Here is a 19,174-nt window from a genome sequence, read left to right on the forward strand (position 1 = left end):
ATGAATCGACTGTGAATAGAAAGCAATTAAAAGGACAAATTGGTCTGATTAACCTCAAAGTCATCCGCCTGCCACAAATGCTATGCAACATTCAAATGATTATTATTAAAAATCTGGAGCAGATTTGCCGTCTTTTTGGCCTCTCTTAATCCTTTTAAATGAAGGAGCCAACTTTTTTAATTTTAGCTGTGACCTTTCAATGCATAACCTACATTTTTTTCCCCTGCCGTAGTAATAATTTTCTCACAGCAGCTACTGTAGCGTATTATTACTGCTTCTAAGGTCAAACTTCCATGTGTTGGGCGATTAAATATATACAGTCGTGGTCAAAAGTTTGCATACACTTGTATATGAACATGATTGAGTTTCCAGTCATTTCTACAACTGGAGCTCAGTGGCCTAGTGGTTAGTGAGTGAGATCGGTAGGTTGGGAGTCATACCAAACACTATAAAAATAGGAGCCATCACCTCTCTGCTTGGCACTCGGCAGCAAGGGTTGGAATTGGGTGGTTAAATCACCCCAAAAATTATTCCCGGACGCGGCAAACGCTGCTGCTCACTGCTCCCCTCACCTCCCAGGGGGGTGATCAAGGGTGACGGGTCAAATGCAGAGAATAATTTCATCACACCTCGTGTGTGTGTGTGTGTGTGTGTGTGTGTGTGTGTGTGTGTGTGTGTGTGTGTGTGTGTGTGTGTGTGTGTGTGTGTGTGTGTGTGTGTGTGTGTGTGTGTGTGTGTGTGAGACAATCATTGGTACTTTACTTTAGACTTTACTTTTGAACGCACATGAAATCAACTAAAATCCTGACTTTGGAGCAATGTTCACGGACTCTAGTATTTGGCTCTCTATTAGACACAATGGTTTTCCATATAAAAAAAACTGGAGCCACTACCTCCCTGCTTGGCACTCAGCATCAAGGGTTAGAACTGGGTGGTTAAATCACCCCAAAAATTATTCCCGGGCGCGGCAAACGCTGCTGCTCACTGCTCCCCTCACCTCCCAGGGGGGTGATCAAGGGTGACGGGTCAAATGCAGAGAATAATTTTATCACACCTCATGTGTGTGTGTGTGTGAGACAATCATTGGTACTTTACTTTAGACTTTGCTTTTGAACGCACATGAAATCAACTAAAATCCTGACTTTGGAGCAATGTTCACGGACTCTAGTATTTGGCTCTCTATTAGACACAATGGTTTTCCGTATAAAAAAAACTGGAGCCACTACTTCCCTGCTTGGCACTCAGCATCAAGGGTTGGAACTGGGTGGTTAAATTACCGAAAAAATGACTCCCAGGCGCGGCTACCGCTGTTGCTCACTGCTCCCCTCGCCTCCCAGTGATCAAGGGTGACGGGTCGAATGCAGAGAATAATTTCATCACACCTCGTGTGTGTGTGTGTGACAATCATTGGTACTTTACTTTAGACTTTACTTTTGAACGCACATGAAATCAACTAAAATCCTGACTTTGGAGCAATGTTCACTGACTCTAGTATTTGGCTCTCTATTACCTGCAATGGTTTTCCGTTTTAAAAAAATGGGAGCCATTACCTCCCTGCTTGGCACTCAGCATCAAGGGGTTAGAATTGGGGGTTGAATCACCAAAAATTAGGCTCAAAGGCCTCACCTGTTCTCCTCCAAACATATTGCTTGGTATTGTGGCCAAACTGCTCGGTTTTTGTTCCACCTGACCACTGATCTTTCCTACAGAACATCTTATCTCTGTCCATGTGATCCATCCATCCATTTTCTACTGCTTCTATCTTTCGGGGTCACGGGGGCGATCTCAGCTGCATTCGAGCGGAAGGCGAAGTACACCCTGGACAAGGTGCTGAGGTGGAACCAAAAGGGGCTTTTTGGCCGCATACTGACGTCAGGCTTGCACAGACTTCATGTGAAGTTGGCAAATTGAGTCTTTTGAACGGCTCTTTTTACCCCTTGTGCACCCTTACAGGGGAACTGCACAGTTTTTGGGGAATTTTCCATATTTTTCACAATCATTATGAAAGAGAAGAAGACGAAATATGAAAATAATCTCGTTCTAAGTGGCTTAAAGGTCTCACCTTTTCTCCTCCAAAAATATTGCTGGGTATTGTGGCCAAACGGCTCCGTTTTTGTTTCACCTGGCCACAGAACTTTCCTCCAGAAGGTCTTATCTCTGTCCATGTGATCCATCCATCCATTTCTACCACTTCTCTCTTTCGGGGTCACGTTGCTGGAGCCTATCTCAGCTGCATTCGAGTGGAATGCGAAGTACACCCTGGACAAGCTGCTGAGGTGGAACAAAAAGTGGCTTTTTGGCCGCATACTGACGTCAACTTTTCCCAGACTTCATGTGACGTTGGCAAATCGAGTCTTCTGATTGGCTCTTTTTACCCCCTGTGCTCCCTTACAGGGGAACCGCACATTTTTGGGGGAATTTTTCCCAATTGTTCACAATCATAATGAAAGAGAAGTGTCATGATCCGCTGCTTGGATCATGTCATATTCGGGTTTTGGTTCCGTTCTGAATAGTATCTTGTTAGTATTTGACTTCCTTAGTTCCTGGTGGTCCTTCCTGATTTGTTCTGTTCTCATAGTTACATATTAGTGTCACCTGTCTCTTGTTTTTTACACGCACCTGCTTTGTAATTACTCCCCTTATTTAAGCCTGCCTTTTCTGTTACTCATCCTCGCATCCTAGTTTCTGTTCCGTGCAACATGTGACGACGCTGTTTCCCAATTGTGGTAAAAAACAATTTCTTGTACTTGCTAGCTTTCACGCTATGCTTCTTTTGTTTGTTCCCTAGCTCATATGCTAGCACTTTTAGTTCTTTTTAGCTCCCATGTTAGTTCTGTTCATTTTGCCTTTAGTGCCTTGTGCAAGTGTTTCTGTTCCTAGTCTGTTTTTTGTAGTATAAATAAATCATCATTTCTTACCTTCACGCCGTGTCCAGTCCGACTGCATAATAGAGAGAACGAACGTGCACCACGATGCCAGCTGACCGTCACAAGAAGAAGACAAAAATGTAAAAATCAGCTCTTTCTGGGTGGCGAACAATGACGGCAATCAATTTCACTTCTAAATCACTTTAAAAATGCATTCAAAAGAACGTCAAGAATACTTCATTTACGTTCTGTAACCTGGGCAATTATTTTGACGGGAGGGGGTGGGGGGCAATTTAGAGAAAAAAATGTGTCTGGTGGGCGCTGTATCTATTTTTAGGAATACAAAACCTCACAATATTAGACTTAGTTCCATTGGCAGCAAAAAAGGCCCAGAGCATGAAACTACCACCACCATGCTTGACGGTAGGTCTAGTGTTCCTGGGATTAAAGGCCTCACCCTCTCTCCTCCAAACATATTGCTGGGGATTGTGGCCAAACAGCTCCGTTTTTGTTCCACCTGACCACAGAACTTTCCCCCAGAAGGTCTTATCTTTGTCCACGTGATGTGAGATGGAACAAAAAAAAATGGACCCAATTATACTTTTGAGCCAGCAGATTTCCTCACATTTCCAGTGGACCCATAATAAACTCATCCCCCCCCCCACCCCCCACCCCCGCAGATACCTTCACCAGCCGCGTGCTGCACGTCCTCCTGAGCCACGTGAAGATGGGGGAGACGGTCTCCTACAAGCGCCTGGCTGAGATGGCGGGACAGCCCGGGGCGGCGCGGGCGGTGGGAGGAGCCATGAGGAGGAACCCGGTAAGCCTGGATGACTTTGATTGACAGGTTTGACGTATTGAGCGGGATGATCCGGTGAGGAAATTACCTGGCGTGGGCGCACACGCACGCACACACAGCGACTGTACGCTGAGGAAGTGACGATTATGACATGACTCGTACTCTTAAACCGGAAAATTCCCGCAGATGTTTTGACGTTTTGAGCGTCCAAATCCTTGAGTTTGAGGTGTACCGTATTTCCTTGAAATGCCGCCGGTTCGCTAATTAATTTAGAACCTTTTCTCACTCCTGCGCTTAACAAAGGCATTTGGTTCAAGTAAGCATGTGCTAATTATTTTAAAACCTCTTCTTACTTCGGCACTTACCAAAGGCATGCAGTAAAAAATTTTGTGTGATGTAAGCTTGGACCTTAAATCCTACTGAATAGCTCTTAATCTTCTTCCCTTTTTGCGATTTCCAATTACCGGCATTGAAATCAGCCTCTTCCATTTTGAAAATTATGACGTCACGAGTTTGACAGTAATACTAAGCATGCGCTAATTATTTTGCGATACGAGTTTGACCCGGCAGTAATTCAAGGCAGGCGCATACTATATGCCCTGCGGCAATTCAAGGAAATACGGTAACCATACAAAAATGAGCTTAAGAGCTAGCCTAAAAAATTAAGCATGCTTACATTAAAATGTAGCACTTAGCATGGCATGCTAACTATTAGCATGTCTCACGTATCAAGAAACACGGCTGTAAGGTGTATGGCCACGGAAGTGACGAAAAAAGTGAAGAAACCAGCAAACTAAAGTCAGCATGCTAACAGTTAACAAGTGCCACGCACCAAGGAAATACAGTAACCATACAAAAATGAGCATCAGAGCTAGCCTAAAAAAATTAGCATGCTTACATTAAAATGTCGCACTTAGCATGGCATGCTAACTGTTAGCATGTCTCACGTATCAAGAAACACGGCTGTAAGGTGTATGGCCGCGGAAGTGACGAAAAAAGTGAAAAAAACAGCAAACTAAAGTCAGCATGCTAACGTTAGCATGCTAACAGTTAACAAGTGCCACGCACCAAGGAAATACGGTAATTATACAAAAATGAGCATCAGAGCTAGCCTAAAAAATTTTGCATGCTTACATTAAAATGTCGCACTTAGCATGACATGCTAACTGTTAGCATGTCTCACGTATCAAGAAACACGGCTGTAAGGTGTATGGCCGCGGAAGTGACGAAAAAAGTGAAAAAAACAGCAAACTAAAGTCAGCATGCTAAAGTTGGCATGCTAACAGTTAACAAGTGCCACGCACCAAGGAAATACGGTAACCATACAAAAATGAGCATCAGAGCTAGCCTAAAAAATTTAGCATGCTTACATTAAAATGTCGCACTTAGCATGGCATGCTAACTGTTAGCATGTCTCACGTATCAAGAAACACGGCTGTAAGCTGTATGGCCGCGGAAGTGACGAAAAAAGTGGAAAAAACCAGCAAACTAAAGTCAGCATGCTAACAGTTAACAAGTGCCACGCACCAAGGAAATACGGTAACCATACAAAAATGAGCTTCAGAGCTAGCCTAAAACATTAAGCATGCTTACATTAAAATGTAGCACTTAGCATGGCATGCTAACTGTTAGGATGTCTCACGTATCAAGAAACACGGCTGTAAGGTGTATGGCCGCGAAAGTGACCAAAAAAGTGAAAAAAACAGCAAACTAAAGTCAGCATGCTAACGTTAGCATGCTAACAGTTAACAAGTGCCACGAACCAAGTTTTTTGACTCTGGGGCGAACTGAAGCAAATTTAGCTAAAAATAATATCATGCTTATGTTAGCTTGTGTCGAAAGTTGAAATGAGATGTTAAGCACCGGGCTATGTGGAAGTATAGCTGAGCGTCGGAATCCATGAAATTAAAGTGTAACTGTACAAAATAAGAATGCTTAAATTAAAATGCACCATTTGGCATGTGTGCTAAGGATGACATGCTAATGGTTAGCATGTCTCACATATGAAGAAACACGGCTGTAAGGTGTATGGCTGCGGAAGTGAAGAAAAAAGTGAAAAAACAGCAACAAAAAAATTTGCATGCTAATATTATCTTGTTTGCATGCTAACGTTCGCATGCTAACAGTTAACATGTGTCACCAAGTTATTTGACTCTGGGGGTGAACGGAAGCAAATTTAGCAACATTTTAAAAAATTTAGCTCAAAAAATATCATGCTTTTGTTAGCATGCAAGCAAGTTATCGTAATCATGCTATCAGTTAGCATGTGTCGAAAATAGGCAAGCGCTCATTCGTCGGGAGCCGCCGTACTTTGAAGATGGTGCCGAGTGTCCGACTCTGTGATTTTTTAGGTCTAACTGTACAAAATGAGCTATAGAGCTAGCCTGAAACATTAGCATGCTTACATTAAAATCTAGCACTTAGCACATGGCATGCTAACATTTATCATGTCTTACATATCAAGTAATACGACTATGAGGTGTATTCCACGGGAAGTAATGAAAACAAGTGAAAAAATAGCAAAAAAAAAGTTAGCATGCTAATAATAGCCTGCTAGCATGCTAACGTTCGAATGCTAACAGTTAACACGTGTCACTAAGTTATTTGACTCTGGGGGTGAACGGAAGCAAATTTAGCAAAAAATAATACCATGCCTATGTTAGCATGCGCGCAAGCTAACGTTAGCATGCTGTCAGTTAGCTTATGTCGAAAGTCCGCGAGCGTGTGAACAAAATGAGACGTTAAAGAGGCCGTGGAAGTAAAGAAAAAAGTGATAATAGCAGCAAAAAAAAAGATAGCATGCTAAGGTTTGCATGCTAACACTTAACAAGTGCCACACACCAAGTAATTTGACTCTGGGGTGAACGGAAGCACATTTAGCTCAAAAAAAATCATGCTTTCGTTAGCATGCAAGCAAGCTATCGTAATCATGCTATCAGTTAGCTTGTGTCGAAAGTAGACAAGCGTGTGAACAAAATGAAGATGGTGCCGACTGTCCGAATCCGTGATTTTTTAGGTCTAACTGTACAAAATGAGCTATAGAGCTAGCCTGAAACATTAGCATGCTTATATTCAAATGTAGCACTTAGCACATGGCATGCTAACATTTATCATGTCTTACATATCAAGTAATACGACTATGAGGTGTATTCAACGGGAAGTAAAGAAAAAATAGCCCAAAAAAAGTTAGCATGCTAATAATAGCCTGCTAGCATGCTAACGTTCGAATGCTAACAGTTAACACGTGTCACCAAGTTATTTGACTCTGGGGGTGAACGGAAGCTAATTTAGCTAAAAATAATATCATCCCTATGTTAACATGCGCGCAAGCTAACGTTAGCATGCTGTCAGTTAGCTTATGTCGAAAGTCCGCGAGCGTGTGAACAAAATGAGACGTCAAAGAGGCCGTGGAAGTAAAGAGAAAAGTGACAAAAACAGCAAAAAAAAAAGTTAGAATGCTGAGGTTTGCATGCTAACACTCATTTGTCTCTGGGGTGAACGGAAGCACATTTAGCTCAAAAAATATCATGCTCTTGTTAGCATGCAAGCAAGCTATCGTAATCATGCTATCAGTTAGCTTGTGTCGAAAGTAGACAAGCGGTCATTCGTCGGGAGCCGCCGTACTTTGAAGATGGTGCCGAGTGTCCGAATCTTTGAATTTTTAGGTCTAATTGTACAAAATGAGCTATAGAGCTAGCTTGAAACATTAGCATGCTTACATTAAAATGTAGCACTTAGCACATGGCATGCTAAAATGTATCATGTCTTACATATCAAGTAATACGACTATAAGGTGTATTCCACTGGAGGTAAAGAAAAAATAGCCCAAAAAAGGTTAGCATGCTTATATTAGCCTGCTAGCATGCTAACGTTAGAATGCTAACAGTTAACATGTGTTACCTACCAAGTTATTTGGCTCTGAGGTCAACGGTAGCAAATTTTGCTAAAAAAGAAAATCACGCTTTTGTCAGCATGCTCCAGATGACGGGGAGAAGACACTGTCGAAGTGGGGGCACGTAAATAAGAGCCGCCCACAAAACGGTCAGAAAGTCACTTGAAGATGATGTGTAAAATATCATCTAGATCAACATTTTGACCAAAGAACCACCATCACATCTTATGTAGACCACAAGGAAGTCTTTTACATTTACAAAAATAGCATAATATGACTCCTATATATGGAAAAAGATGAAAAATAGAGCATTTGTCGGCAATGCGCCTTTTAATCCGGTGTGCCCTATGGTCTGGAGAATTAGCTATTCTATTTTAAGACAAAGAAAACATTTTTGAAGTTTGAAGTAATTCCACAGTATTCTGGACGTCTGTGTTTCTGAATCCATTCTGAATCCATTGTGGACTGAACTTTCACAGTATCATGTTAGACCCGCTCGACATCCATTGCTTTCCTCCTCTCTAAGGTTCTCATAGTCATCATTGTCATCGACGTCCCACTTATGTGGGCCTACCGAGGATGTCGTGGTGGTTTGTGCAGCCCTTTGAGACACTAGTGATTTAGGGCTATATAAGTAAACATTGATTGATTGATTGATTGATTGAATCTTTTGCAATTTGTTCAACGAATAATGGAGACGTCAAAGAAGAAAGCTGCAGGTGGGAAGCGGTATATTGCGGCCACTTTTAGCAACACAAACACAGCCGGTGTTTCATTGTTTACATTCCCGAAAGATGACGGTGAAGCTTTGCTATGGAACAGAGCGGTCAAGCGAACACGGTTGGATTGGACCACACACACTAAGTACAGTGTATTGTGCAGCGATCATTTCGAAAGATCGTGTTTCGAAGAGGGTCCCACCACCCGTCGACTGGTGCTGAAGAAAGGTGCGGGGCCGACCTTCAGGTTGTACAGGTACGACCATATAATCTCACTAAAACACTAGTAACACAATAAGCAGAATTATCCTAGTAAATTTGTCTAATAACATCTGAATCGCTCCCACTGTATAGTCTTTTCTTTCTTTCTAGTCCTTCACTCTAACTTTCCTCATCCACGAATCTTTCATCCTCGCTCAAATTAATGGGGAAATCGTCGCTTTCTCGGTCCGAATCGCTCTCGCTGCTGGTGGCCATGATTGTAAACAATGTTCAGATGTGAGGAGCTCCACAACCCGTGACGTCACGCGCACATGGTCTGCTACTTCCGGTACAGGCAAGGCTTTTTTTATTAGCGACCAAAAGTGCCGAACTTTATCGTCGATGTTCTCTACTAAATCCTTTCAGCCAAAAATATGGCAAAATCGCGAAATGATCAAGTATGACACATAGAATGGACCTGCTATCCCCGTTTGAATAAGAACATCTCATTTCAGTAGGCCTTTAAAGTCTCATGCCATGAATCGCTCCCACTGTATAGTTTTTTCTTTCTTTCTAGTCCTTCACTCTGACTTTCCTCATCCACGAATCGTTCATCCTCGCTCAAATCAATGGGGAAATCGTCGCTTTCTCGGTCCGAATCGCTCTCGCTGCTGGTGGCCATGATTGTAAACAATGTTCAGATGTGAGGAGCTCCACAACCCGTGACGTCACGCGCACATGGTCTGCTACTTCCGGTACAGGCAAGGCTTTTTTATCAGCGACCAAAAGTGGCGAACTTTATCGTGGATGTTCTCTACTAAATCCTTTCAGCCAAAAATATGGCAAAATGGCGAAATGATCAAGTATGACACATAGAAAGGACCTGCTGTCCCTGTTTAAATAAGAAAATCTCATTTCAGTAGGCCTTTAAAGTCTCATGCCATGAATCGCTCCCACTGTATAGTCTTTTTTTTCCTTTCTAGTCCTTCACTCTAACTCTCCTCATCCACGAATCTTTCATCCTCGCTCAAATTAATGGGGAAATTGACGCTTTCTTGGTCCGAATTGCTCTTACTGCTGGTGGCTCACATTATAAACAATGTGAGGATGTGAGGAACCCTCACACCGTTGACGTCCGGTAAAGGCAAGGCGTTTTTATTAGCGACCAAAATTTGCAGACTTTATCGTCGATGTTCTCTACTAAATCCTTTCAGCAAAAATATGGCAATATCGCGAAATGATCAAGTATGACACATAGAATGGACCTGCTATCCCTGTTTGAATAAGAACATCTCATTTCAGTAGGCCTTTAAAGTCTCATGCCATGAATCGCTCCCACTGTATAGTCTTTTTTTTCTTTCTAGTCCTTCACTCTGACTTTCCTCATCCACGAATCTTTCATCCTCGCTCAAATTAATGGGGAAATCGTCGCTCTCTCGGTCCGAATCGCTCTCGCTGCTGGTGGCCGTGATTGTAAACAATGTTCAGATGTGAGGAGCTCCACAACCCGTGACGTCACGCGCACGTGGTCTGCTACTTCCGGTACAGGCAAGGCTTTTTAATCAGCGACCAAAAGTAGCAAACTTTATCGTCTATGGTCTTTACTAAATCTTTTCAGCAAAAATATGGCAATATCGCAAAATGATCAAGTATGACACATAGAATGGACCTGCTATCCCCGTTTGAATAAGAAAATCTCATTTCAGTAGGCCTTTAAAGTCTCATGCCATGAATCGCTCCCACTGTATAGTCTTTTTTTTCTTTCTAGTCCTTCACTCTAACTTTCTTCATCCACGAATATTCCATTCTCGCTGAAATTAATGGGGAAATCGTCACTTTCTCGGTCCGAATCGCTCTCGCTGCTGGTGGCCATGATTGTAAACAATGTTCAGATGTGAGGAGCTCCACAACCCGTGACGTCACGCGCACATGGTCTGCTACTTCCGGTACAGGCAAGGCTTTTTTATTAGCGACCAAAAGTGGCGAACTTTATCGTCGATGTTCTCTACTAAATCCTTTCAGCCAAAAATATGGCAAAATCGCGAAATGATCAAGTATGACACATAGAATGGACCTGCTATCCCCGTTTAAATAAGAACATCTCATTTCAGTAGGCCTTTAAAGTCTCATGCCATGAATCGCTCCCACTGTATAGTCTTTTTTTTCTTTCTAGTCCTTCATTCTGACTTTCCTCATCCACGAATCTTTCATCCTCGCTCAAATTAATGGGGAAATCGTCGCTCTCTCGGTCCGAATCGCTCTCGCTGCTGGTGGCCATGATTGTAAACAATGTTCAGATGTGAGGAGCTCCACAACCCGTGACGTCACGCGCACATGGTCTGCTACTTCCGGTACAGGCAAGGCTTTTTAATCAGCGACCAAAAGTAGCAAACTTTATCGTCTATGGTCTTTACTAAATCTTTTCAGCAAAAATATGGCAATATCGCAAAATGATCAAGTATGACACATAGAATGGACCTGCTATCCCCGTTTAAATAAGAAAATCTCATTTCAGTAGGCCTTTAAAGTCTCATGCCATGAATCGCTCCCACTGTATAGTCTTTTTTTTCTTTCTAGTCCTTCACTCTAACTTTCCTCATCCACGAATATTCCATTCTCGCTGAAATTAATGGGGAAATCGTCACTTTCTCGGTCCGAATCGCTCTCGCTGCTGGTGGCCATGATTGTAAACAATGTTCAGATGTGAGGAGCTCCACAACCCGTGACGTCACGCCCACATGGTTTGCTACTTCCGGTACAGGCAAGGCTTTTTTATTAGCGACCAAAAGTGGCGAACTTTATCGTCGATGTTCTCTACTAAATCCTTTCAGCAAAAATATGGCAAAATCGCAAAATGATCAAGTATGACACATAGAATGGACCTGCTATCCCCGTTTAAATAAGAACATCTCATTTCAGTAGGCCTTTAAAGTCTCATGCCATGAATCGCTCCCACTGTATAGTCTTTTTTTTCTTTCTAGTCCTTCACTCTAACTTTCCTCATCCACGAATCTTTCAGCCTCGCTCATATCAATGGGGAAATCGTCGCTTTCTCGGTCCGAATTGCTCTCGTTGCTGGTGGCCATGATTGTAAACAATATTCAGATGTGAGGAGCTCCACAACCCGTGACGTCACACGCACATCGTCTGCTACTTCCGGTACAGGCAAGGTTTTTTTTATTAGCGACCAAAAGTGGCAAACTTTATCGTCGATGTTCTCTACTAAATCCTTTCAGCAAAAATATGGCAATATCGCGAAATGATCAAGTATGACGCATACAATCTCATTTCAGTAGGCCTTTAAAGTCTCATGCCACGATTTTACCAGTCCGGGATCAGATTCTAAATAGCATGTTCGGGTTGAGAAGCGACTCGCGAAGAAGCAGCGAAGATTTGAAATAAAAGCAGTGAGTCAGTACGAGAGTATTCCTTGATTTGTATTCTTCACTGCTGCTATTTCCCAAGCATCCACGGCGCCCTCAGAGAACATTCAGGCCAGATTTAAAGCCCGCACCTTTTTGTTTACGCCCGTCTTTACCTTAAGCGTAAACCTCACGCAGGAATGGCCTCGGCCCGTGTATGCCCAGTGGAGGGCTGCAGGGCGGGCGGTGTCTGATCAAACCTCGTGATCAAAGGCCGCTTAGCTGCACCCGTGTAGCGCTGTGGGCACCGTCTCAACACAAATGGAGGAGCCTTCCCCTTATATTCACACATTATGTAACCTCGCAGTATTAGCGCCACTCGCCACTGGCATTGCTGCTGCTGCTGCTTGGCGGAATAATGTTCTCCACTCTGTTACACACACACACACACACACACACACACACACACACACACACACACACACACACACACACTTGTGTTTTTCTTGCCTTCTTGGGACCTCCGAAAAATGTGTACCTCTTTAGAACCACCCTTTCTAGATTTATAAAGATTTGTATTTACAACATTAATAATATATACATACTATGCACATACAAACAAAGCTTGTGAAAAATGAGTTTGAATTTCACACGAAAAAGGTCACAATTTCACAAGAAAAACTTAGAATTTTGTAAGTATTGTAATAAAAGTTGTCATTTTACTCAACCAAGTCAAAATGTTACAAGAAAAATGGAACATGTGTGGGATTTTACTCAATAACATTCGCAATTTTACAAGAAAAGCTTAACATTTTGGTAATTTTATTGAATACAGTCGTGATATTACTCGACAAAAGTCCCAATTTTTTTACAAAACTTTAACATTTTGGCAATATTATAATAATTGGAATTTTAAATCAAAACATGTCACTGTTTTACAAGAACAACAAAAAAAATATTGTGATAAAAGTCTGAATTGTATATGACGAAGGTCACCATTTGGTATTAAAAACTTATGACTACATAAAAAAGTCATAATTTTACGAGAAAATACTGCAATGTTACAGAAACAGAAATAATATGAGAAATTGTTCCCAATTTTATGAGAAAAAAGACTGCTTTTAGGTAGCAAAAAAAAATAAAAAAATTATTTTTTTGTTGGTAATTGTTTTTTAATCCTCATTACTTACTTCAAGTTATTACAGTGTGTCTTTATATACATATTTATTTTGGTTTTTTTTAAATACATTTTGGCCATTTAAATTCCTTACACACACCTGTTATTATGTATGTTGACCAGAGGGGGAGCACTTCAATTTTTACACACACTTGTTATTTCATATGTTGTCCAGAGGGGGAGCACTTTTAAATGCGACACACCTTTTTGGGACCACCCTATTTTTTATATATTTCACCAGCAGGGGTGCAAATGAGACATTCTCTATTAGATGCACTTGTTTTCCGTATTTATGTCCTCATATGGAAGCTACTTTACCTTGTTGATGTCTCAAGAAGGGGAAAACTACAAGAACACACACTTGTGTTTTTTTACCTTCTTGGGACCTCCGAAATATGCGTACCTCTTTATGACCTCCCTTTCTACATTTATAAAGATTTGTATCTACAACATGAATAATATATACATACTATGCAAATAAAAGCTTGTTGTGAAAAATGAGTTGGAATTTCACACGAAAAAGGTCACAATTTCACAAGAAAAACTTAGAATTTTGTAAGTATTGTAATAAAAGTTGTCATTTTACTCAACCAAGTCAAAATGTTACAAGAAAAATGGAACGTTTGTGCGATATTATGATAAAAGTTGGAATTTTACTCAATAACAGTCGCAATTTTACAAGAAAAGCTTAACATTTTGGCAATTTTATAAAATACAGTCGTAATATTACTCGACAAAAGTCAAATTTTTTTTTACAAAACTTTAACATTTTGGCAATATTATAATAATTGGAATTTTAAATCAAAACACTGTTTTACAAGAACAACAAAAAAAATATTGCGATAAAAGTCTGAAATTTATATGACGAAGGTCACCATTTGGTATTAAAACTTATGACTACATTAAAAAGTCATAATTTTACGAGAAAATATTGCAATGTTACAGAAACAGAAACAATATGAGAAATTGTTCCCAATTTTATGAGAAAAAAGACTGCTTTTAGGTAGCAAAAAAAAATAAAAATTTTATTTTTTTGTTGGTAATTGTTTTTTAATCCTCATTATTTACTTCAAGTTATTACAGTGTGTCTTTGTATACATATTTACTTTGGTTTTTTTTAAAATACATTTTGGCCATTTAAATTTCTTACACACACTTGTTATTATGTATGTTGACCAGAGGGGGAGCACTTCAATTTTTACGCACACTTGTTATTTCATATGTTGACCAGAGGGGGAGCACTTTTAAAAGCGACACACCTTTTTGGGACCACCCTATTTTTTATATATTTCACCAGCAGGGGTGCAAATGAGACATTCTCTATTAGATGCACTGGTTTTCTGTATTTATGTCCTCATATGGAAGCTACTTTACCTTGTTGATGTCTCAAGAAGGGGAGAACTACAAGAACACACACACACACTCTTGTGTTTCTTACCTTCTTGGGACCTCCGAAAAATGCGTACCTCTTTAGGACCTCCCTTTCTACATTTATAAAGATTTGTATTTACAACAACAATAATATATACATACTATGCAAATAAAAGCTTGTTGTGAAAAATGAGTTGGAATTTCACAAGAAAAAGGTCACAATTTCACAAGAAAAACTTTGAATTTTGGCAGTATTGTAAAAAAAGTTGTCATTTTACTCAACCAAGTCAAAATGTTAGAAGAAAAATGGAACGTTTGTGCGATATCATAATAAAAGTTGGAATTTTACTCAATAACAGTCGCAATTTTACAAGAAAAGCTTAACATTTTGGCAATTTTATAAAATAGTCGCAATATTATTCGACAAAGTTCCAATTTTTTTACAAAACTTTAACATTTTGGCAATATTATAATAATTGGAATTTTTATCAAATCATGTCACTGTTTTACAAGAACAAAAAAAATAATTATTGCGATAAAAGTCAGAATTTTTATGACAAAGGTCACCATTTTGCATTAAAAACTTCTAACTTTACATAAAGTCATCATTTTACGAGAAAATATTGCAATGTTACAGAAACAGAAAGAATATGAGAAATTGTTCCCAATTTTATGAGAAAAAAGTTGACACAGTGCGAAATTATTTACTTCAAGTTATTACAGTCTCTATATACATATTTATTTTGTATTTTTTTTAAATACATTTTGGCCATTTCAATTTCTTACAAACACTTGTTATTTCATATGTTGACCAGAGGGGGAGGACTTAAAATTTTTACACACACTTGTTATTTCATATGTTGACCAGAGGGGGGAGGACTTTTAAAAGCGACACACCTTTTTGGGACCACCCTATTTTTTATATATTTCACCAGCAGGGGTGCAAATGAGACATTCTCTATTAGATGCACCGGTTCTCTGTATTTATGTCCTCATATGGAAGCTACTTTACCTTCTTGATGTCTCAAGAAGGGGAGAACTACAAGAACACACACACACTTGTGTTTCTTACCTTCTTGGGACCTCCGAAAAATGCGTACCTCTTTATGACCTCCCTTTCTACATTTATAAAGATTTGTATTTACAACATGAATAATATATACATACTATGCAAATAAAAGCTTGTTGTGAAAAATGAGTTGGAATTTCACACGAAAAAGGTCACAATTTCACAAGAAAAACTTAGAATTTTGTAAGTATTGTAATAAAAGTTGTCATTTTACTCAACCAAGTCAAAATGTTACAAGAAAAATGGAACGTTTGTGCGATATTATGATAAAAGTTGGAATTTTACTCAATAACAGTCGCAATTTTACAAGAAAAGTTTAACATCTTGGCAATTTTATAAAATACAGTCGTAATATTAGTCGACAAAAGTCACAATTTTTTTTACAAAACTTTAACATTTTGGCAATATTATAATAATTGGAATTTTAAATCAAAACATGTCACTGTTTTACAAGAACAACAACAAACAATATTGCAATAAAATTCAGCATTTTTTATGACAAAGGTCACCATTTTGCAGTAAAAACTTATAACTTTACATTGAAAAAGTCACCATTTTCCGAGAAAATACTGCAATGTTACAGAAACAGAAAGAATATGAGAAATTGTTCCCAATTTTATGAGAAAAAAGACTGCTTTTAGGTAGCAAAAAATAAATAAAAATGTTGTTTTTTGCTGGTAATTGTTTTTTAATCCTCATTTACTTCAAGTTATTAAAGTGTGTCTTTATATAGATATTTATTTTTGTATTTTTTTTCATTACATTTTGGCCATTTCAATTTCTGACAAACACTTATTATGTATGTTGACCAGAGGGGTGAGCACTTCAATTTTTACACACACTTGTTATTTCATATGCTGACCAGAGGGGGAGCACTTTTAAAAGCGACACACCTTTTTGGGACCACCCTATTTTTTATATATTTCACCAGCAGGGGTGCAAATGAGACATTCTCTATTAGATGCACTGGTTTTCTGTATTTATCTCCTCATATGGAAGCTAGTTTACCTTGTTGGTGTCTCAAGAAGGGGAAAACTACAAGAACACACACACACACACACTTGTGTTTCTTACCTTCTTGGGACCTCCGAAATATGCGTACCTCTTTATGACCTCCCTTTTTACATTTATAAAGATTTGTATTTACAACATTAATAATATATACATACTATGCACATACAAACAAAGCTTGTGAAAAATGAGTTTGAATTTCACACGAAAAAGGTCACAATTTCACAAGAAAAACTTAGAATTTTGTAAGTATTGTAATAAAAGTTGTCATTTTACTCAACCAAGTCAAAATGTTACAAGAAAAATGGAACATGTGTGGGATTTTACTCAATAACATTTGCAACTTTACAAGAAAAGCTTAACATTTTGGTAATTTTATTAAATACAGTCATGATATTACTCGACAAAAGTCCCAATTTTTTTACAAAACTTTAACATTTTGGCAATATTATAATAATTGGAATTTTAAATTAAAACATGTCACTGTTTTACAAGAACAACAAAAAAAATATTGTGATAAAAGTCTGAATTTTATATGACGAAGCTCACCATTTGGTATTAAAAACTTATGGCTACATAAAAAAGTCATAATTTTACGAGAAAATACTGCAATGTTACAGAAACAGAAAGAATATGAGAAATTGTTCCCAATTTTATGAGAAAAAAGACTGCTTTTAGGTAGCAAAAAATAAATAAAAATTTTATTTTTTTGTTGGTATATATTTTTTAGTCCTCATTACTTACTTCAAGTTATTACAGTGTGTCTTTATATACATATTTATTTTGTTTTTTTTTAAATACATTTTGGCCATTTAAATTTCTTACACAAACTTGTTATTATGTATGTTGACCAGAGGGGGAGCACTTCAATTTTTACACACACTTGTTATTTCATATGTTGACCAGAGGGGGAGCACTTTTAAAAGCGACACACCTTTTTGGGACCACCCTATTTTTTATATATTTCACCAGCAGGGGTGCAAATGAGACATTCTCTATTAGATGCACCGGTTTTCTGTATTTATGTCCTCATATGGAAGCTACTTTACCTTCTTGATGTCTCAAGAAGGGGAGAACTACAAGAACACACACACACACACACACACACACTCTTGTGTTTCTTACCTTCTTGGGACCTCCGAAAAATGCGTACCTCTTTAAGACCTCCCTTTCTAGACCTATAAAGATTTGTATTTACAACATCAATAATATATACATACTATGCAAATAAAAGCTTGTTGTGAAAAATGAGTTGGAATTTCACACAAAAAAGGTCACAATTTGACAAGAAAAACTTTGAATTTTGGCAGTGTTGTAATAAAAGTTGTCATTTTACTCAACCAAGTCAAAATGTTACAAGAAAAGTGGAACATGTGTGCGATATTATAATAAAAGTTGGAATTTTACTCAATAACAGTCGCAATTTTACAAGAAAAGCTTAACATTTTGTTAATTTTATAAAATACATTTGTAATATTACTCAAAAGTCCCAATTTTGTTAAAAAAACTTTAACATTTTGGCAATATTATAATAATTGGAATTTTACTCAAAACATGTCACTGTTTTACAAGAACAACAACAACAAAAATATATTGCCATAAAAGTCAGAATTTTAAATGACAAAGGTCACCATTTTGCATTAAAAACTTCTAACTTTACTTGAAAAAGTCATCATTTTACGAGAAAATATTGCAATGTTACAGAAACAGAAAGGATATGAGAAATTGTTCCCAATTTTATGAGGAAAAAAAGATGGCATATTGTGAGAAAAAGACTGCTTTTAGGTAACAAAATAAATAAAAATATTTTTTTTTGTTGGTAATTCTTTTTTAATCCTCATTATTTACTTTAAGTTATTACAGTGTGTCTTTATATACATATTTATTTTGTATTTTTTATTTATTTTGGCCATTTCAATTTCTTACAAACACTTGTTATTATGTATGTTGACCAGAGGGGGAGCACTTCACATTTTACACACACTTGTTATTTCATATGCTGACCAGAGGGGGAGCACTTTTAAAAGCGACACACCTTTTTGGGACCACCCTATTTTTTATATATTTCACCAGCAGGGGTGCAAATGAGACATTCTCTATTAGACGCACCGGTTTTCTGTATTTATGTCCTCATATGGAAGCTACTTTACCTTCTTGATGTCTCAAGAAGGGGAGAACTACAAGAACGCACACACACAATAAAAAAAGCTTGTTGTGAAAAATGAGTTGGAATTTCACACGAAAAAGGTCACAATTTGACAAGAAAAACTTTGAATTTTGGCAGTATTGTAATAAAAGTTGTCATTTTACTCAACCAAGTCAAAATGTTACAAGAAAAATGGAACGTTTGTGCGATATTATGATAAAAGTTGAAATTTTACTCAATAACAGTCGCAATTTTACAAGAAAAGCTTAACATTTTGGCAATTTTATAAAATAGAGTCGCAATATTATTCGACAAAGTCCCAATTTTTTTACAAAACTTTAACATTTTGGCAATATTATAATAATTGGAATTTTTATCATAACATGTCACTGTTTTACAAGAACAAAAAAAATAATTATTGCGATAAAAGTCAGAATTTTTATGACAAAGGTCACCATTTTGCATTAAAAACTTCTAACTTTACATAAAAAAGTCATCATTTTACGAGAAAATATTGCAATGTTACAGAAACAGAAAGAATATGAGGAATTGTTCCCAAT

The 19,174-nt window shown here is 38.2% G+C and overlaps 1 protein-coding gene across 6 annotated transcripts in view; it reads left to right on the forward strand.

The window, feature by feature from the left end:
* Window positions 1-19,174, forward strand: part of mgmt (O-6-methylguanine-DNA methyltransferase) — a 222,670-nt gene that overhangs the window by 102,447 nt on the left and 101,049 nt on the right. For all 6 annotated transcript variants that reach the window (XM_061911575.1, XM_061911574.1, XM_061911570.1 and 3 more), the window contains exon 4: window positions 3,548-3,687. In XM_061911575.1, coding sequence (XP_061767559.1) covers window positions 3,548-3,687 — 140 coding nt within the window. The remainder of the gene's footprint in view (window positions 1-3,547; window positions 3,688-19,174) is intronic.

The sequence above is a fragment of the Nerophis ophidion genome, linkage group LG09, assembly GCF_033978795.1.
Source record: "Nerophis ophidion isolate RoL-2023_Sa linkage group LG09, RoL_Noph_v1.0, whole genome shotgun sequence".
Taxonomy (NCBI): Eukaryota; Metazoa; Chordata; class Actinopteri; order Syngnathiformes; family Syngnathidae; genus Nerophis; species Nerophis ophidion.